Source organism: Carassius auratus, chromosome 46 (genome assembly GCF_003368295.1).
Source record: "Carassius auratus strain Wakin chromosome 46, ASM336829v1, whole genome shotgun sequence".
Taxonomy (NCBI): Eukaryota; Metazoa; Chordata; class Actinopteri; order Cypriniformes; family Cyprinidae; genus Carassius; species Carassius auratus.
Genome location: NC_039288.1, coordinates 10,415,306 through 10,437,803, shown reverse-complemented (window position 1 = coordinate 10,437,803; position 22,498 = coordinate 10,415,306). Strand labels below are relative to the sequence as shown.

General features: G+C 35.7%; 1 protein-coding gene across 2 annotated transcripts in view; it reads right to left on the bottom strand.

Annotated features, from left to right (window-relative positions):
- Window positions 1-9,954: 9,954 nt before the first annotated feature.
- The window catches only part of LOC113064133 (NMDA receptor synaptonuclear signaling and neuronal migration factor-like), a 32,267-nt gene continuing 19,723 nt past the window's right edge, over window positions 9,955-22,498 (bottom strand). For both annotated transcript variants that reach the window (XM_026234718.1, XM_026234719.1), the window contains exons 6-15: window positions 21,734-21,786; window positions 21,291-21,380; window positions 18,508-18,638; window positions 18,219-18,302; window positions 17,734-17,767; window positions 14,580-14,650; window positions 14,253-14,332; window positions 14,043-14,145; window positions 12,022-12,097; window positions 9,955-11,140 (exon numbers count right to left, since the gene is read on the bottom strand). In XM_026234718.1, coding sequence (XP_026090503.1) covers window positions 11,043-11,140; window positions 12,022-12,097; window positions 14,043-14,145; window positions 14,253-14,332; window positions 14,580-14,650; window positions 17,734-17,767; window positions 18,219-18,302; window positions 18,508-18,638; window positions 21,291-21,380; window positions 21,734-21,786 — 820 coding nt within the window. In that variant the 3' untranslated portion in view covers window positions 9,955-11,042. The remainder of the gene's footprint in view (window positions 11,141-12,021; window positions 12,098-14,042; window positions 14,146-14,252; window positions 14,333-14,579; window positions 14,651-17,733; window positions 17,768-18,218; window positions 18,303-18,507; window positions 18,639-21,290; window positions 21,381-21,733; window positions 21,787-22,498) is intronic.

The following is a 22,498-nucleotide window of genomic DNA, read 5'->3' as shown; positions in this document are numbered from 1 at the left end:
AATTTACCAAAATATGTTGTTAGCAGACATGCTTCCTGCCTCAAGATTTTTGCTCGACACAATGGCACTCATTCAAATTAAAGGGATAGTTCTGTCATAATTTACTCACCCTCAAGTTGTTCCAAACCAGTATGAATTTCTGGTTTCTGTTGAGCATAAAAAGATGTTTTGAAGAATGCGGGTAACCAAACAGTTGTTGGTCCCCAAAAGAAATATGGAAGTCAATGTTGGAGAATCAAAAAAAATATACTTGCAGGTCGGCCTTCCTAAGCAATGTGCAAATCAAAGTATGAGTTGCTCGGGGTAAAGAAAGTGGTGTTTAAGAGTTGAAATCGAGAGGGAAATCACTTCATTCACTTCAGTCAGCATGTTTCAGGCAGACAGAGTAATGGCCTTATGATACAGATTATCAATGCATAGAAAAGTGAAACGTCTAAAACTGTACAACTGAAGCAGCGGTTAAAATCATACACAACAATGTTCACTGTGGAATTTACTGTGCACACTTCATGATTGAATCTGTCATTATTTTGTTGATGCAGCCGTGTTCGTTATCTTGCATGGCCTGCTGATGCAGGTAATGTTGGTATATATGAAACAATGCTAAGCTAAGAGCTTTTAGAAAATGTTACGGTTGGGGGAACAGGCATCATAGGCTCGCCAAAAAAGTGACATTAAAAGCTGTTGTTCGTAGGCTCATATGAGGGTTGAACCCAGCGGCACATGTAGAGATCAGATCCTTGAGTCAGCACACAAGATCTGCTGATTCCAGGGGAACTTTGTATCCAAACGCCATGTTTAATTTACTCAGAGAACAGGTGCAGCAGCAAACATCTCCAAATGCCATATGAAGAATTATCGTCACTCTACAACTGCAGGTGCGAGGCTTGGTTTTCTAACTTTGTTTTTAGAGATGATTTCCCCTTGTGTTCTAGTTTTAAAAATAATTTGTCACAACTAATATTTTCAATCATAAAACTGTTTAAAAAACAAAAGGTCTATGTCACCTAAGCTGACTAAGGTCTATAGTATAAGACCTTTACCATAAATGGTTTCATTATTTCTTTCTTTCTTGTCTAATTTTGTTAAAACAAGGCAGGTAAAGTTCTGTAACATTTTTTCTCAGAATGAGTGAAGTGTCATACTCACCCTATCCTCTGGGTGGCGTTACAGTCGAGCCTTCAGTCAGATGACCAGATGATGACCAAAGCAGCTCTAAGACCTATATAAGAGAAAATGATAGATACAGGACAATCTCTTTCATCTCGGTCAGTGGATGATGGAGGAGAAAACATATTGCAGCTACTGTCACAGCTGAAGGTTTCCTGGCATATGGCTGTTTGGATTGATGTTCTCTGCACAAGGCCAGTCTTTTCACTGCATCATTCTCAAGGCTTCATTATGTGCTTTCACATAAGCGCCAGCCTGTCCACACAATTTTTAGGCCTTGGCTAGTTGTCACAGTTTACTTCAAGGAATATTTCTGAGGCTATGTTTGTTTATTTATTTGTTTTTAGGAAAATGCCACACAATGTATATTTAAAAGTAAAACTTAACACTGAAATATCACACCAGCCCTGTGTGTGTTGTGTACGGAGGCCAGCTGGTGAGTGCTTGGAGCCGGTGTGAGTATAGGACCCGGGGGGTTACATTGGTGCCGTGACCCGGATGGGAGTGAGGTTTAGGGGGTGAGTGGAATGGAGGCCAGCTGGTAAATGCTGTGCAGGTAAACCCAACTTTCTTGATCTCAAGAGATCTCAAGAGATCTGACACTGACACTATAGACTGCAATCTTTAGCCTTGTTGTTGCGTCCGCCTCCCATGCCCGGCTATCCTGGTTCGAATCCCACTTGGAGATCGAGCAAGTAGGACATGGCGGTCACCATTACTCTGTCATATTTTGCAGTAATGAATAAGTATAAAGAAATTGCCATTAATAACTTAAAGTATACAATTACAAAATATGAGACGTAACAACGACATAATTTTTATTGCTGACACATGCTTGAATTTAGGCCTTTTTGTTTTTGTGTTGACTTATTTAGCCAATATCCTTTGCAAAATGTTCTAGGTTCAAGGCTAAATTCACCAATTACCCCCTCCCCCACTCCCCAAAAAAAGATAAATTAATTAATTAATTAAAAATAAAAATCTGGAATACTATGCAAGTGCTGTACTGGACTGACCATATATATATATTCTGTTAAACAAATTTTAAACATAAGATAACATTCTTAAGTTGTGGACATATATAAATATTTATGAGCTATGAGAACCTAATTAATATCGCTGCTTCTTTTTTTAATGCTTAATATAACACTTCTGAGTCAAGGCTCATTAGAAATAATGAGTCTATTATGCAAAAGGCTTATTACATAATCCCCCCAAAACAAATATTTCATCTGGTTTTTGACGTAAGTTAAACCACAGGTGCTCATTTTGGAGAATGAATAAATGAATAAAGAGGGAGAGAGGCGAGTTCACTGATTCAAACCGCTTGCGGTCTGCTGCCTGTAAAAGTGAACAGGCAAACAGTATACAGGTGCATCTCTATAAATTAGAATGTCATGGAAAAGTTCATTTATTTCAGCAATTCAACTCAAACTGTGAAACTTGTGTATTAAATAAATTCAGTGCACACAGACTGAAGTAGTTTAAGTCTTTGGTTCTTTCAATTATGATGATTTTGGCTCACATTTAACAAAAACCCACCAATTCACTATCTCAACAAATAAGAATACTTCATAAGACCAATATATATATATATATATATATATATATATATATATATATATATATATATATATATATATATATATATATATATATATATATATATATATACATTTTTAGTGAATTGTTGGCCTTCTGAAAAGTATGTTCATTTACTGTACATGTACTAAATACTTGGTAGGGGCTCCTTTTGCTTTAATTACTGCCTCAATTCGGTGTGGCATGGAGGTGATCAGTTTGTGGCACTGCTGAGGTGGTATGAAATACTAAATTCAAATGAAATACAAAACTTGTTCTCATCTGAAAAGAGGACTTTGGACCACTTGGCAACAGTCCAGTTCTTCTTCTCCTTAGCCCAGGTAAGACGCCTCTGAAATTGTCTGTGGTTCAGGAATGGCTTAACAAGAGGAATATGACAACTTTAGCCAGATTCCTTGACTCGTCTGGATGCCTTAACCCCAGCCTCAGTCCAGTCCTTGTGAAGTTCACTCAAATTCTTGAATCGATTTTGCTTGACACTCCTCATAAGGCTGCGGTACTCTCGGTTGGTTGTGCATCTTTTTCTTCCACAATTTTTCCTTCTACTCAACTTTCTGTTAACATGTGTGGATACAGCACTCTGTGAACAGCCAGCTTCTTTGGAAATGAATGTTTGTGGCTTACCCTCCTTGTGAAGGGTGTCAATGATTGTCTTCTGAACAACTGTCGGATCAGCAGTCTTTCCCATGATTGTGTAGCCTAGTGAACCAAACTGAGAGACCTTTTTGAAGGATCAGGAAACCTTTGCAGGTGTTTTGAGTTGATCAGCTGATTGGCATGCCACTATATTCTAATTTGTTGAGATAGTGAATTGGTGTGTTTTTGTTAAATGTGAGCCAAAATCATCACAATTGAAAGAACCAAACACTTAAACTACTTCAGTCTGTGTGCACTGAATTTATTTAATACACGAGTTTCACAATTTGAGTTGAATTACTGAAATAAATGAACTTTGTCAAGCATATTTCTTTACTGATTCGGATGATCAGGAGAAAAATATGCAGATCAATATTAAATCGAATATCAACATTAAAATGGACATGAAATTAAAACATTTTACACTACACAAATAATATTTTTTTTCTAATATTTAATCAAAACTTGCTGTTAAACTGATATGACTTTATTACAGACTTCAAGTATGGACCATGACAAATATTGTATAGCTCTGTTTAGTGGAAAACTAATGATGAAAAATTAAGGTAAAGAAAATTTTTGGGTACACTATCCATTTAATTATATAATAAAATTACAATAAACATTTGTAATATCATATAACATTTTGATGACTTTCTTTTTGTGATGCAAAAATGATGTCATAATGACAATACAATGGAGACTCCACTGAATGTGGTGCCTAATAAATATACTGATAAATAAGACTAATAAATAATAAATATACTGAAATTATATTGCATTGAAATTAGCATCCTCTTTTAATACTTAATGTTATCTTTTAACAATTACAGTTTTCACATATCAAAGTTTCATCAATGGCCAAGGTCAGGATTTTCATTAAATAATACTTTAAATTTCAGTTTGTATGTATCAAATTTTGCAAGATTTTCTATAAAGGCACAGATGGACAAATTAAACGGGTAAGAAAAAGAGGTAGAGAATGATAAGAATAGCATTCATGAAGGAAACAGTAGAGGAACAGAAGAAAGGGCACACAAAGCATGATTAAAACAACATTTTATTAGAAAAGAAAAGCATTAGAAACACTTTGCACCCGCTCAGTGCCAGCATGTTGGAATATCCAGCAACTGCATACATTGCCACACGAGTTAAATCTCCAGCACAATGATTGAGTTACACCATGAAATGCACAAGACACAAATCTTCAGATGTAGATATTTCAGTGATCATAATCAACACCAGGTATATCTGTTATGTAATTCTTATCTACAATACCTATCTTGAAAAACAAAACAAAAACAATAATGTCATAATTATTCATGGAAACGACAAAAAAATCTATGATCCTTGATGGTACACACACTCCACCTCTGAAGTGGCACAGAATAACAGACAAAAAGCATCTGTTTTTTTTGAATATTCATAGTTTTCAATTATAAAACACAATCTCATATGATGTGAAGAGGGTTGGAGTGTAATGTTCTGAAAACCAAACCGTCTATCAAGTCTCTTATAAAGCTAATGAGCTCTGGCAAACCTGTGCTCCTGCTAATTTCCCCACACACATGACCGGGACGCTGTGAGATGGGCAGAAAGAGAGAGAAAACATGAGAGCAGACTAAAGTTTAAGGAGAATTTCTGCTACTCAAGGGCATTTCGAGTGAACTGAAAGGCCGGCCTGTAACAGCACCTTAGAAGTTAGAAATTTATTCGGTATATAACTGACCAGAGAACCATTTAAATGCATTAAGTGTAGTGCTTGATCAGCAAGAGTTGAAATATGTGACCATGGACCACGAAACCAGACTTCAGTGTAAATTTTTCGAAATTGAGATTTATACATCACCTGAAAGCTGAACAAATAAACTTTCCATTGATGTATGGTTTATTAGGATCGGACAATATTTGGCCGAAAATCTGGAATTTGAGGGTGAAAAAAAAAATGAATACTGAGAAAATCACCTTTGAAGTTGTCCAAATGAATTCTTAGCAATGCATATTACTAATCAAAAATTAAGTTTTGATATATTTACGGTAGGAAATTTACAAAATATCTTCATGGAACATGATCTTTACTTAATATCCTAATGATTTTTGGCATAAAAGAAATGCCGATAATTTTGACCCATATTTAAATCTTTTTTGGCTATTGCTACAAATAAACCCCAGCAACTCAAGACTGGTTTTGTGGTCCAGGGTCACATATATGAAAGCCCTGTTTGCCATTAAATAAAACAAGACCTTTTCTCAGAATTCTCACCAAATTTCGAGATATTAACTCAGAATTTGGACTTTTCTTACTTGTAATTACAAGTTTACATTTCACAATTCATTATATCTTAGAAAATTTTTATATTTTGAGTTTAGATACCACAACTTTGCATTTATATCTCAATTATATATATACAGTATATATATATATATATATATATATATATATATATATATATATATATATATATATATATATATATATATATATATATATACACATACATTGAAAAAAGCTTCTATGCATTAGATATAAAATAATACTGTATATACTACCTCTAATATTTTTCCTTGTACTCTCACTGGAAGCAAGGAATCAACTTTTTCTCATGATGCAGACCTAACTATGAGCAAAAATTTTATATTTTAGTGTCACATACTTTTAGGAAGTACAGTTGCGATGAATGGAAATGCTTACAGACAGCTGTCTCCAGATATTATAGACCTTCTTGACCATAATGCCTAATAAAGGCTACTAAAATTGTGAATAAAAACAAATACCGACATACTGTTGTCCATAAAGTCTCATAAAAATACCTTATATGTTTGAATAAATAAATCTTTTGTCTAAAAAAATTACAGCACCGCTCGTTTAATACATTTTTACACATAATTAGTTTAGGCCCAACAACAATAGGAATACATTAAATGACCAAACACAGCAAAAGCTGAGGCTATCTTTTGATCATGTAGAGTGACATCAAACTATGTTAACAAGCAATGCCAATTTTAACATATGCACATTCTGTTGGCTAGCTGGTTTAGAGTCAACCTCTACCACCAAATCTTTTTGATTAGGGGTTAGGGATTTGCTTATACATGATATTTAGGCAGGAACTGAACTTGTCAGCCTTCTATAAACCATCTCTGTTTACATCTTGCATAAAATGAGATTGGTAAGACTTTACAATAAGGTTCAATTTGTTAACATGACTGTAATTAATGTAAAGGGTTTCATAAACAATACGCACAGCATTTATTAATCAAAGTTAATGTTTTTTTTTACTTATTCAAACATATTTAACTATATTTTCATTTCAGGTGGTATAAATTAACATCATTATACAATAGCATTATTTATACATGATTCATTTATAGTATGATGAAGTAACAGTGAACAATAATATATTTCTATTCAAATGAATAAAATTAAGATATATGAATAAAATAGTCGACATTGTTAACAACCTATTTAAAAAAAACATTTTGGATAATTGGATAATATAAAATTTAAATAAAATAAAATTGCTAAAACTGAAATAAAAATAAACCCAATTAAAAATATATTAAAAAACTATAACTATAAAAGTGTACAAATAATATAACAATAACAGTGATTAATAAAAACATGTTGTTTATTGCACCTAATGATGACAAATTGACTCTTATTATAAAGTGTTACTAGGAGATATTTTTTGAAGCTAATAAGATAACATTAATTTAAAAAGTGGACTCCTCAGACATTGCCAAAGCTTTGTGTGTAGAAGAATCAAGATTCCTCAGTAACTAAAAAAAATAATGCTTTGCACAATCAGTCATTTCTGTCCAGCACAACTACATAATAAATATCATAAATAAATAATAAATGTAATAAATAAGTAAAAAAATCTCAAAACATTACCATTTACATCATAGAGGAGTCACATACTGTATATTGCTACATAAACAAAACAGCTTTGAAACACTATTCATTAAAAGTAAATGAATAAATGTGCAACCATTTGTACAGAACAGTTGTAATAAGTGAGATGAGTGACACGACTGCCCTCTGTTTGATGCATTCTGTTCATACTAGACGTCCCGAGATAACATTCATTAAATGTTCCCGCTAGTGTGATGTTGTTGTCTGTAGTATGGCAGATTCTCTCGCTTTCTCTCTGACATGCCAGGCTCTCTGATGTCTGCTGTGAGTCACAGATGGCCCCATAATGACTGGAATTGCTAAAGGATCAGGTCCAATTCATTTGTGACCTATTCTCTGGTCGGGGTGCAGGCCTTTAGGGGAAGTGGTGTGTCAACTAGACCAGAGAGACAGCAGTATGACAACAGAACCCTACTGTATTCTATATCCGAACACACTCTAAGTCGAACTCCGCAGACTATTAAAAGCTTTTCTTCACTAGCTTTGGTGAATGTCTTCCAAATTGGAACAGTTTTTGTACCTTTAAAATGAGTGCATGAATTTCTAACATATCTTGGTAGTATGTGTACGCTAAAACATTTTTTTTGCATCATTTGTGATTAAAGATGTATATATGACCAAAGGTATGTCGTCAACTAGGGGTTTAACAATACATTGCGTCATAATATATCATAATACAGAAATGCAATAAATTGTATCGTGGATAGCGACAATATGTATTGTGTTTATATTTCGATATACTTAGATATTTTGAACAATGTGGGTAACCAAACAGTTGTCGGTAGCCATTGATTTCTATAGTTTTTTTTTTTCCCTCCATATATGGAAGTCAATGGCTACCATCAACTGTTTTGTTAACCACATTCTTCAAAATATCTTATGTGTCCAACAGCTGCAAGAAATTCATAGAGGTTTAGAACAAGTGGAGGGTGAGCCTGGAACATTTCCATTGATGCATGTTTTGTTAGGACTGGAAAATATTTGTCAGAGATACAACTATTTGAACATCTTTTTTTTTTTTCTTTGTTTTTCTTTTTTTTTTTTTTACAAATAAATCAAAATATTAAGGAACGTGGAACATGATTTTTACTTAATATACTAATGTTTTTTTTTTTTTTTTTTTTGGCATAAAATGAAAAATCAGTCATTTCGACCCATACAATGTATTGTTGACTACTACTACAAATATACTCATGCAATTTATGACTGATTTTGTGGTCCAGGGTCACATATGACAGAATTTTCCTTTCGGGTGAACTCTCTATTTAACTAATTTTGGCTCTGTTTGCATTGTGAGAGTACCCTATTTTGAGGAAATATAGTGCATTATGCATCGAATCAAACCATGAGACGAGTGTATTGTTACACCCCATCAACAACCCTTTTGAATGAACAGATTAATCCCACCCCCAACTCACACCATTGGTTGAAACACAGTATTTATACTTTTCTAGGAAATAAATCTTGTGTTTTGCTGCATATCCATATTAAATTGTATAAGGGATAAGGTATTAAACACCTTTAAATCATATCTAAATCGAATGTAATGCATTCCAGATGATTCCCATCTTAGCAAGGTACATAGCTATCATTTTCTTAGAATGTAGTTGGAGTCCCTTTCCTCTCCCTCTCATATCTAAGATGGCTTGGCGCAGCATACTTGCGGCTTTACTTATTTCCATGGGGCAAGACCTCATTCTGTCTATCAGTTAAGTTAAAGATTGCCTGAACAACACCAAAGGAGTGGCCAATTTGCATTGTGGATACATTAAAAAAATGGAAGTTCTTCATAAGTGCCTGAAGCCATCCACATCAAAGAGCCATCAGTCTAAGCAGCTTGCTGTAAGAGGGTATGGCTTATTAGCAGAGTACATTAGAACATTCATAAAGATACACATGAAAAACAACTTCAAACCTTTGAAAGCTACTAATGGAAGAAGAAGAATGCATAGAGTTTACACCTGCAAGCTGCCATAAAAAGGTCTAAATGGTTCTATTATCCATGTACGGCCATCAAATAACATCCTGCCCCATAAGGCCACAGTGACCTTCAGAATAATGCCTGTTCACGACCCCCCAACACCAACGACGTTAGACTAAATAGAGAGAAGTATGTAAAACGGCTGTTTTCACACTAAAGCTGATGGTGTGAACCCAAAACCATTTGGTTAGGGAGAAACTGGCTTCTGAAATCATGAAAACAAACACGCATCAAGAAAAAGGGTTCATGTAGAGCCAAGCATGATTCACAATTGTTATGAAAGGAATCCAGCCTTATTTGTGGATGCCAGAAGCTATTGATGTCATATTATTTAGTATACAGTACAAACACTAGCATTCAAAGGTTTGGGTAAAGGTTCGATTTATGGTCACCAAGACTGCATTGATTTGATCAAAAATGCTAAAGAGGAATATTGTAAAATATTATTTAAAATAAGTGTTTTCTATTTGAATATATATTAAAATGTAATTTGCTCCTGTGATGGCAAAGCTGAATTTTCAGCAGACATTACTTCAGACTTCAGTGTCACATGATCTTCAGAAATCATTCTGATATGCTGATTTGGTGCCCAAGAAACATTTCTTATTGTTAGCAATGTTTGAAACAGTCGTGCTGAATTTTTTTTTTCTTTATTTTTTTACAAAAATTATTTGACAAACAGCAAGATTAAATGAAAATCATTTATTTGAAGTAGATACATTTTGCTACAGTACATTAAAAATGGCTGACACTTTTGATCAAGTTAATGCATCCTTGCTGAATACAAGTTTTTTTATTATTATTATTTTACTGACACCAAACTTTTGAATGGTAGTACTTATAGTACTGTTGAGGTCAGTGTCTCTATTATTGTACAGTATGCCTGGAAGTCACAATTTCTCAGTTTAGGGACTGTATGATTGTGTTTTGGGGTGTGGGCCTACAGTGTATGTTTTACATTTGAGGGACTGTTACTGGCATATAATATGGAGACATGAGTTATGCCAAAAGCAAAACATGACAAATGATTCCTAAACTTCTGAAATGATCACATACAAGTATGTTGGCAGAATGTACATTCTTTCCACCGAAAATGACTTCCACACATTCGGATAGGGAAGTAATTAGTATTTCTGTAAATCCCAAAACCTGAGTTATTCAAAATAGTTCATTAGAAAGACCATGACAATAAACATTGAAAAATGAAATTGTGTACCATTGACATTTAGATTATTTGCATGACTTTAGCTACTCTATATACTCATGAGATGTATCTCCTGTGTGTATACCGATATATTAGTTGTTATTTCATATATGACCATTTTTGTGTTCCGGTAGGTATGTTTCAGCGCGACACTTTTGTAAGCACAACGGTCTCGGCTAGTGAGCGATAATCGTGGTGAGTTAAAAACAAAAACAGTCAACAGATTGTCAACCAGTTCTGAGAAACGGCTTCTCTTTTCTCCATTAGAGAACAAAAACACCACGTATCCGGATTTCTCTTGTGTTTTGAACCATTTGCAATACGTTTTGTTTTGTTGAGCGTTACCGTTCTGAGGTGGCCGAAGTCCACAGAGGTGAGCTGAAATAAACAATACTCGAGGCGCAGCGATGGCAGCGAAGTGGCTGTGTCCATCTCCACTCCTCTTCCCCCTGTGCTCCGAAATGAAAGCTGGTGGAGCGGAGTTTTACAGTGGGACGTCCTGCACACAATGCTACGCGCTGACCCGCGACGGGTCACAAGAGATCTTCGTAGTCCAGGAGTTTTGAGTGCTGCCGGGTTTTCCAAAGTCGAAACAGACGGAAATCAAAGTACATCTCAATCATCTCTTTGCCTGAAAAAAAACATAGGGGAACAGAGAGAGATATATATGCATGATATAGAATTCAATGTGAGCATGTCTCTCTATGATGAACAGACACTTCCATATAGATTTGCTCAGGCGGTAATTGGAAAACAGCAAGCAGTGGGGGACAATATAGATAAAGACAGAATGAAGAGGGACAATTAAGATTTAGAGAAAGAGATGGGTGGGGTGAGTTGTAAAGTTCAGTTGAAAGACTTCTAAACTTCCTTGAAATGGTTTCCTATAAAGGGCATGCCATTAAAGGTGAGCATTAAAGACGTAGTTCAACCAAAAAGTGAAAACCTGTCATAATACTCGCATTCATGTCATTCCAAACATCGCATATGGGTTTGATACAACATGATTGAATGACAAAATGTAATGCCTTAAATAATATGCACAGTGTCAGTACACATACCTTTAAAAGTTTTAGGTTTTGTGACAATGTTTTTGAAAGAAGTCCCTTATGTTGTATTTACTTGATTAAACATACAGTAAAAACAGTAATGCAGTAAAATATAATTTATTATAATTTGAATAAATTAAAATTAATATATGAATATATTTTCAAATGCAGTTTATTCCAGTGATGGCAAAGCTGAATTTTCACCTAAGCTATTTTATTTGTATACAAACAATAACAGAACAAATTTAAACTGTACAAGTCTGGACTGACGTGAAGGTCAGAATTCGCATTTTCGGGTGAAGAATCCCTTTACATAACATGCAGTGAATGTCTTACAGTATTCCTCCATTAACAACTTCTACATTTCACATCATGCATGGAAGAGTCTGTTTATGTGTTTTTATTTGCGTGTAGGAGTGTGAGCATAAGCACATTTCAGCTGTTTTATCGCAGACAGTCTCACCCTGAGCGGAGAGCTCCAGCGGTGACTCAAACGTGACAGAATAAGGCCTCATCAGGTTCTTCAGTTTCTGGAACAGCTGTTGGCACATGATAAGCCAAGACATTAATAATCCGCTTTTTTTCTCCCACAACACAGCTCTCTCACTCTCTCCTTCACTCGCTCTTTGACTCAAGGAGGTTAGTTAGGGATAACAGCAGCCTCCATGTTTGTGGCCCTGGATAAATCTCACACGGGCAACTGGAAAGGCAAACGAGAAGCTTCAAAGGAACCCAGTTAAGATCTTAACATCCATGCAACACTCTGAGAGGCTTCAGAACCCAGACAGAGATTAAAGATGAATTTACACACACACAGATTTTCTCTTCCTGCTCATCCTGTGAGGGACGCCAGTGCCTTACAAAGAGAATAAAGATGAAACGTGACTACAACGCTAAGGGGGACCTCACAAACAAATGCTGCAATATTCATAGAGCTCTCCTTTGAGAAAAACGTACATTGATATTCACTTGCGAAGGCCAAATTCTGTCGGCAGATAACCCAGCATGCGTTCACAAACTCACACAAGTCAGTCATCCTCCTTGTGTCAATCACAAGCATGCACACGAACGCAGTTCTCGGGAATGGGGGCGCCTCTTGGGCAATGACACACAGCGAATGAGATTTACGCTGAACCCGTCTCCATAGAAACGCATTCGTACATTAGGTTCCAGGGGCTGCATGAATGTGTCCCTGGGGTGTAATCTCGGGGTTCCTGTCATATAACACTTGTTACCAAACAGACAGAATGAGCTGAAAGTCAAGGCTGACCCTAAAGGACAGATGGAGATTTGCATCCAAGTCTCAAGGAAATCTCCGATTTATTTTGATGTTGATGATCACAGCTACTAGTTTATTTACAATACATTTCAGAAATTTGGGATTTTTTTTTATGGTTTGGAAATACATTAAGGGCCCTATAATACACCCGGCGCAATGCAACGCAAGGCACAGTTCTAAAAAAGAGGTGTGATCAGGCACATTGCTAGCACAATGCTATTTTAAGAAGCTGAAAAAAGACTATGCCATAGACCAGCTCAAACCTGGTCTAAAGTCTGGCGCAATTTTTTCTATTTTATTTAAAGAGCGTACACATTGCTTATTAAACACAGGGACGCACAGCAGCACACAAAATTTAAAAAAATTAAAGGATTGCAATGCATGAGATTTTTTTGTAGGCTAATTAAATATACACTGTGTATTTCAGTACTTAAACTAAAAGAAATGTAAAGTTATGCCTTGGCAACTAGCTTAGATATATGTTTTTTTAAATATATAATATATATATATATATATATATATTTTATATATATATTTTATATATATATATATATATATATATATATATATATATATATATATATATATATATATATATATATATATATATATATATATAATTTGTCGCTCAAAAACATTTGTAATGATTATATTATTTTAGTTAAAAAAATATGTATTGATATTTTGAGATTTATTTCAGTTAACATTTATTTTATGTAACAATTTTTTTTATTAAATTGTTTTATTTAAATATTACACAAATCTTCAATGTAATTTTTGACCAACTTCTGAACAATCACCGAAGTCAAATTTGGATTCATTACATTAAAATACGATAATATGAAGTATTTCCAGAAACTAAAGTGCACTTGACAGGAAAGAGTAAGAACCCTTCCACAAACTGCTATGAATAGATGGTTACAGAGCACTGAGGCATAAACATAGAAGCTTGAGATCTATGAAAGATTCAGTACTGGACAGGAAAGGGTTATTTTAAGTTATATAACCAGGGGAAAAAATGATGTCAGGCATGATGGTGATAGACAGAGATCTGTTATATAGAGAAATTGAGAGATGCATGCCTGTGTCTAAAGAGATGAGAACCGAACATGGCCACAGCATGCCCCAAAGGGATCATTTCTAAATATAATGCAGAAACTCATTACATAAATACTGTGGACTTGCTGCTTCAGAACTTAAAATACCTTCTCTCCATTCGGATTGCCCAGGACGTAGCAACCCATGATGTGGATGAGGTTTGGCTCTGGATTCACTTTGCTCATAAACCGACTCAGACGTTTCCAAAACCTGCAAGTACACCACAAACACATGAGCGAATCACTCAGATAATAGTTCTCTTATTATTAAACACTAAAGGGATATCAAGACGAGGCTTTTCTATGGATCTTACTCACTGGCTCATGTCTTCCTCTTTCTCGACCTTGGCAAAAGTGGCCACTTTATTCTTCAGCAGGTACAGGTGCCCCGGGCCGCCCTGAGACAGAAAATTACACATTTGAGACCTTACATAACATCAAACTCAAAGAAACAGAAGACCAGAACACTGCCCTCTGAACTGAGAGAGAAGAGAGAGAGAGACACCTGAGAATTATTGTGCATCTGAACACACAACCATTATGCAAAATCAAACCCAAATCATCAAACTGAGACACCGCTGATTCGCTCTGGTGCACTTACAGTCTCATTTTCTTGTGCATTTGTTGGCTTTGTTTTTCTCTCACCTGACAGAAGATCAACATGCGCCAGATCTTACAGCCCCTCCTGTAGGCTGTCAGTCTCTTCTCAATCTCCTCTGCACACAAAACAAACACAATGCTAGTCACATTGAGTGCCATTATATGCATGATCGCAACCTATTTGCCTATTACCCTAATTTTACTTTACATGAAAGGGTCTATAATCATGGATCTGACAGTTTATTCAATATTTAAAGCTGCAGTAGGTAACTTTTGTAAATATATATTTTTTACATATTTGTTAAACCTGTCATTTTGTCCTGACAGTAGAATATGAGACAGATAATCTGTGAAAAAGTTCAAGCTCCTCTGGCTCGTCCCAGTGGTCCTATTGCCATTTGCAGAAAGCCATCCGCTCCCGGTAAGAAACAACCAATCAGAGCTGCGGTCCGTAACTTTGTTTGTGTTCAAAATGTAGTAAAATGTATATAATAAGCAAGTACACCATGAATCCATTTTCCAAACCGTGTTTTTAGCTTGTCCTGAATCACTAGGGTACACCTATAATAAGTGTTTATATTCGGACTATTTTAGGTTGCTTTGGGGCGGAGTAACCCAGTACCTTTGTGATTCTTCATAGACATAAACAGAGAGAAGTAGTTCCGGCTACGATGTTCTTCCGCAAGAAGCAAGCAGTTCTGTTTATTAACCGCTAGAGCGTCAAAAGTTACCTACCGCAGCTTTAAGTGAGGAAGAAAATTAGTTCATTTCCAAAAATCATGCAACACCCTAATCTTATATTGTTGGTTTATTAGTTTGCACGAAAACCCATAAATTATTAGTTTTTCTTCCCTAAGGATCACCTTTATTATATTATATTATATTAAATTATATTGACATGAAGAAAAAAACTTACGTAAGCATCGTTTTCTTGCATTGTTGCTTTTTTGATTTGCAAGCAAACCCTGTATATTTATCGAAGCTCACCTTCATTATATTATATTATACAGTTTTCAAGCTTTTTAAATCCTAAATATTAAGTTTCATCATCATTTTATTATATTACATCAGTAGTCACAAAGAGCTTCATTGACAATTATGTTTATTGTTAACGCACACAAGGAATTTGTCTTGGCGACAGGAGCTTCCAGTGCAGAAAAAGTACAGACATACTGCAAACATACATGATTACACAGTAGAGATGAAATAACACTAATATAAGAAAACTGAAAATTAAACAAAGCAATATAATACAGAAGTAAAAATACAGAGAAATATCTAAAATGTATAATATCTTTATGATTGTTTAAACAAATGTGCAGTTATGTGTACGGTTTCTGAAGTTTACAAATGTACAATTTTCAGATGTATAAATGTGTCCATTATAATGGACAATGTATATTTAGGAAAGTTTTAATTGTTCAGGCAGAAAAAAAATGCTTGGCTGTTTTTGTGATCGGTGCTTTGTAGTGTCGACCAGAGGGCAACAGGTGAAAGAGAGAGTGGGCTGGGTGTGAGGGGTCCAAAGTGATTTTCTTAGCCATTTTCCTCACTTTGGAGGAGTAAAGATCTTGGAGGTTGGGCAGGGGGGAACCAATAATCCTTTCAGTAGTCCTGACTCTCCGTTGTAGTCTTTTGATGAGTTATGGATTGTACACAGGATGGACTCAATAATGGCTGAGTAGAACTGATTCAGCAGCTCCTGTGGCGGGTTGAACTTCCTCAGCTGGCAAAGCAATGACGTCTATGTGACGTTCAGGTCCTGAGAGACGGTGGTGCACAGGAACCTGAATGACTCCACTGCTGCCACAGTGCTGTTCAGGCTGGTGATTGGTGGGGAGTGAGAATAAGCAGGTTCCTCCTGAAGTCCTCCCTCCGATCATCTCCACTGTTTTGAGAGTGTTCAGCTCCAGGTTGCTAAAACTGCACCAGACAGCCAGCTCTTTAACCTCCTGTCTGTAAGCAGCCAATGATGATAGTGTCATCTACAAATTTCAGGAGCTGCTTGACAGAAGAGTCTTTTGCGGTATCGGATACTGAGTATCGGATCAGCGCATCCCTAACAAGATGATTCAATGTTTTTATTATTACACTTGATCTGTGGATAAAGATGAATGGTTTTGCATAAAAGGGCATTATCTTGCTGTAGTTTAATGCTATTTCTAAATCATGTTACTTTCTGCAGGGTGTCTGTTTAGATCACAACACTATGACAAATTGTGCACCTTTAATGGCCATTCTAGTTCTGTCCTCTCTATCATATGTTGCTGTCTCTTTACTGTTCTATACATTTAAAAGTGATGCCTTTTAATTTTATAGTATATATCTATATATGAATATATTTACTTGCTTTTCATGAATGTGTAACATTTTACTAGATTTAGTCCTACACATACTCTTAGTTGTTCCCCACAAAATAATATTTTTACACTTACAACTTAATTAGATTTTATAAAATTATTGTACACTCATGATTTTTTCTAGAGTAACTTTTGCTTCTGAATGATCCACTTACCTTGTTCATAATAGTATTTTTTAAATAAATGACGATGATATACATTTTTAATTTGTTATTTTTCTTTAAAGTGAAGTTGTCTATATTAAGCAGATTGTGTTTAACACACAAAAGAATGATGATCAGGTCAGCACACAGAGGTATGGAAATTTGGCTGGTATTTGATCGGTTTTCGCTAATACTTAGAATTTTTTGCTATTGAATTGGATTGGTTCTGAAAAAATGGCATCAGTGGAACTGCATGCACAAATAAAGGTCATGCACAAACAACTGGACAAACAACCAACATTATACATAGCGTATTGGCATTTAAAAGGAAGACAAAATGTTTATTTATGAATTTAGACTCCAAAACACGTTGATCACCACAGATTTTACAGAGTCACTGTGGTAAAACATTTCTGTAATTTATAAGCACTTCTCTGATTTAGAGTCATTTTTCAGGAATCCAGTTGTTTTGTTTCTTATGCTGAAAAATGCTAGTGAAATTTTTGCACTAGCAATTTCTTAAGCAAGTGCAAAAACCAATACAAAGCCCACCATCATTCCACAAGGAAATAATGAAATAACCAGGCAAGGGGTAAAGTGCTCAAACACACATACACACACACACACACACAAAAGTACACGGCACCCAGCAAGCACACATCAACAAACAACACACACACACATGAAGCTACATACCCAAAATATCATCAAACGTGGCATGCTCATGATCCTGGAGATAAAAAATAATGAAAACAATCAATACAAACACACTCACAGATAAGACTAATTCTGAAGGGAAAAAGTCTTTATATCATGCTTAATGTTTCTAATCTTGAATACACAGTCATCCGGTCCAGATAACATTACTGGCTCCTGCTTTTCTTTGTGCTGTTGAGGACGTGTTGTCTTCCAGTATTGTGTTTGCTATCTATTTGGTCATCCCTTGTGTGTGTTTAAACCTCTGGACAGAATTTTGTGAAGTGTCCTCTTGTATCACATCCTATAAAAGTGATTTTGGTTCTACTGCACAGGACAAAGCATCGGTTTTGTGTTTCAAGTGTCTTTTCAGTGAAAATCCACTAACAAATAACATGTGTTTTATTGTAAATGACCAAAATGGATTTCTGGACGATGTGTCATGTATAAATGTGCGATATAGACTGAAGACTGGCTTGACTTACATAGAGTATGGGTATAACAGATGGATCATCCCTTCGAATGATGTTGGGAACATATTCTGCTTTAGGAACTTTAGATGAGATCAGCTAAAAGATACAAAAGTGACAGAAATAAAAATGGTCATGACTGAGTTGGATTAAAAATTTGAATTTAATTAAACAAGTAAATTAGAGTGAAAAGGAAACAAAATTATGTAAAATGATATATTAAATTAACATTGTAAATGTAATGTATTTAAATGATATCATATCAAAATTAAACAAAATAACACATTTAAATTAAGCTGCATACCATAATTTTGGGAGGGATGAAGTCATCCCCCTCACATGCTAGTCTCTCCATCTCTCTCTCCTCCTCCCAGTCCATGTCTTCAGCACATCCGCTCTCCTCTGGAGGTCCGCAGGTCGTCTGCACATCCCCACCTGTGGTACCACACAACACAGCAGAGAGAGAAAGTTCAATGATGGACACAGAGACAGCCAAAGGAAGACACAGAGAAGAAAGAAACACAGATACAAGTGAGGAATAAGAAGAGGAAAGAGTGGTGGAGAGAGAGAAAGGTTGAGATAGAGAGAATACGGAACCATGATAAGATATGAATTTGTTTGCATGGACTGCAGTAATTGAGCTGTTGGCACTCACTCAGCTTTGCTTCTATGCTAGGAGTCATAAACTGATAAAAGGAAAGGTTTGCCCCAAAAATGTTATTCCAAACCTTTATGCTATTATATATCTTATGTGGAACATGAAGAGATTTTTTTTTTTTTTTGGAAATCCTACAGAAGGATAGTTAATATTGACCACAACTCCTAAAAATGTCAAAAAAGAACCACACAAAAAGTAGTCCATATGACTTTATGATCACTCAATATTGATTGTAATTGCACAGTAAGTCCTGTAGTGTTATTACTGTTAACAAAAAAAGTGTTTTTACTAATTAGTAACACATTTTTTTAATTAATTGCAATTAATCCAACCTAACATTAAAGTTTTTAAAAATAATTTTACATTACAATAATTTTATATTCAATCTTCAAATTAACGCTGAATCCACATAAAATCAGTATGGGCCCTATTTTAACGATCTAAACGCAAAGTGTAAAGCGCATGGCGTAGGGGCACTCAGAGCGTGTCCAAATCCACTTTTGCTATTTTAACGACGAAAAAACGGTCTAAACTGGATGTCCCTATTCTCTTGAATGAGTAATGGGTGTTTTTAGGGCGTAACATGCAATATACCAATCTGATCTTCCATTCCCTTTAAGAGCCAGTTTTGCTCATGCCATTACGTGTTTGTCGTGCCTAATTCTCATACATGTGATGACTACCATTATGACATGTAGGCATATATATATGCCTACAAAAAAATATTATGCCGATACTGAACATTTCGGGGATCTGACACACATCTCTACCTATTCTCTACTTCAGTTCTTAAAGGTGGGGTATGTATTTTTTCAAAACACTTTAGAAAAATCGAATCGGGCCGAGTACCATAACAAACTTGTAGCCAATCAACAGTAAGGAGCGCGTCTACTCATGATGTGGAGGAGAGAGTGAACAGTGAGTGCACAGGACGGACATTAAGCTTGTTTGACTGCAGGCTGTTTAAAAAAATAGCAGTACACCTAACTAAAGCTACAGTACAAATGTAATGTCAAATTGCGATGAGAGACAGTAGTAGTGGTTGTATAAGAGAACGTAAAGAGGAGAGGAAAAACTCCATCAGAAAATCAGTACACCACAGAAACCAGGCAGCTATAGAGAGAGAAAACAGACAGAGAAAAGCCAACATACAAATATTACAAGTGTTAGTCAAATGTTCGCAATCATTCATCAGGCTCCCTGAAGACACAGGTGGCAAAAACAAACATGATGATAAAAATAAGTCCAAAGAAAAACTACACAGAGTTAACATGCTGACACAGAATTGTACAGTGCGCACACTTACACACACACACACACACACACACACACACGTCTGGTTTACTATCCTTGTGGGGGCTCTTCACAGATGTAATGATTTTTATACTGTACAAACCATGTATCTATCGCCCTACACCATTCCTACACCTAAATCTACCCCTTTCTGCATTTTTATATTCTCAACAAAAAAATCATTCTGTATGATTTATAAGCTTCAATTTAGGTCCCCACGGTGACATGAGTCCCCATGAGTTGGTGTGTATTCAGGTTTAAGTTCCCACCAGGATAGAAAAACATGTACACATACACACACATACACACACACACACACACACACACACGCACACACGCACACACACACACACACACACACACACACACACACATACACATACACACATATATGTCCAGACGCTCCAGGCGGGACAGATACTCACAGAGAGAGAAAGAGAGGAGCACATATTTTGGACAGAACCACGCTCAGAGGAAGACAGACAAACAGGATCAGCATCAAGAGCAGCGGAAGAACGTCTCGGCCTGACTGTGTATGCGTGGGATATACAAGTGGTCTGCAAGAAGGCTTCTACTTGTAATGTAATGATTTTATATTTACTAAAATTCAAATGTTTGGGGTCATTAAGATTTTTTGTTTTAATGAAATAAAACTTTTATTCAGGAAGGATAAATAAAAAGTATCAAAAGTGACGTTTTTTATCGGCATAAGGTTTTTTTGTAGGCTATATATATATATATATATAAAATATTCTTAATAAATTCATTTTTTTTGTTTACTTTCTGTTCATCAAATAATCCTGAAAAATTAGGAAAATTGAAAAATTTATTATAAGAAGAAATGCTTCTAAATTATAATGTGACAGAACAGACTGGTTTAATTGCTGCTGAAAATTCAGTTTGGCCATCAGGAATAAATTGCATTTTAAATATATTCAGAAAGAAAAAACTTATTTTAAATTTCACAATATTATTGTTTTTACTGAATTTCGGTTTAATAAATGCAGCCTTGGTAAGCATTAGATTTCTTTAAAAAAATAGTTCTGACCCCAAACTTTTTAACGGCACTGAAAATAAATGTAAACTAGTGCTGGCAATCAAGTGGCGTGTGTAAGTGTGTGTACAGTTGGACTCACTGTCTTTTGAGTCGTTTAAGGAGTCTTGTTTGACAGGGGTCGGATCGCTCCAGGATCGGTTGAAACTCTTCGCCCTGCGCTCTGCAAATGCTAGTGAAGTGGAGAGATGGTCACACGCACACACACGCGACGCCCAATGATCCTCACAGATTGTGGGCTGCATCACATACACTCAAACACACCAACCACCACCAGCTACACACACACACACACACACACACACACACATTTCCCATATACTTCAATGTCCATTCATTCCATTGTCCTATGCTACAAAACTGCCAATCATCCTTCATACAAACACACAAACATGCAGAATATACACGTGCACATGCTAATACAGCACATCCACCATGCAATACACCCCATGTCCACTACAAACAAAAACACACACAAATGGAGCTGTGCAGTCATTCATACTGTACACTCACACATAGACTCACTCTGTGCTTTCATTCTTCTGCTTCCCACCATTCTCAAATGCTTCCGGAAATTCCTAGAAATTAGTAGAGGAGGAGTGAAAGAAAAAAAAGTGTGGAAGGAAAGGATATGAGAAGGTACAGTACATCAGGTCGTCAAGACATTTTTTCAGATAAAACAAGAAGAAAACAGCATGTGTGTGACACTACACTACACTGCGCTTGGAAACGCGAAAAGATTTCCTTTGGTTATTCAACAGCGCACACATATTTTGAAGGTCATATAAAACCCAAGTGCTTATTTATTGTAGTACAATGCTAAATATTTCCACCAATTAGGCTTTTGGAGACACCAGCAGACATCCTTTCTTTTGTGAGCTCATCTGCAGTGATGAACCAGCAAGTGTGTACTTTCTTTGTGCCATATGCCCCACATTTCTAAACTTAACTACTCTACACATGTCCATGACAACTGTAGACTTAATGACAAAGGGGTGGAAAAGGTGTCAGAGACAACAACGGGACGTGAAGAAATAAAACATACTCTACGCACATGCACAAATGCTGTTGTGAATACTAAGCTAACTCTTGCTGTACTTAGTAACAAAGTGTTTTTGTTCACACTTTATTTTAAGCTAAGATTATCACTATTATTTAACTATTAACTACCACTTTTACGGCTCAATAAACTCCTTATTACTGCTTGCTAAGGCAGTTGTTAGGTTTAGGTATTGGGTAGGATTAAGTATGTAGAATTTGGTCATGCAGAATATGGGCTTATAAGTACTA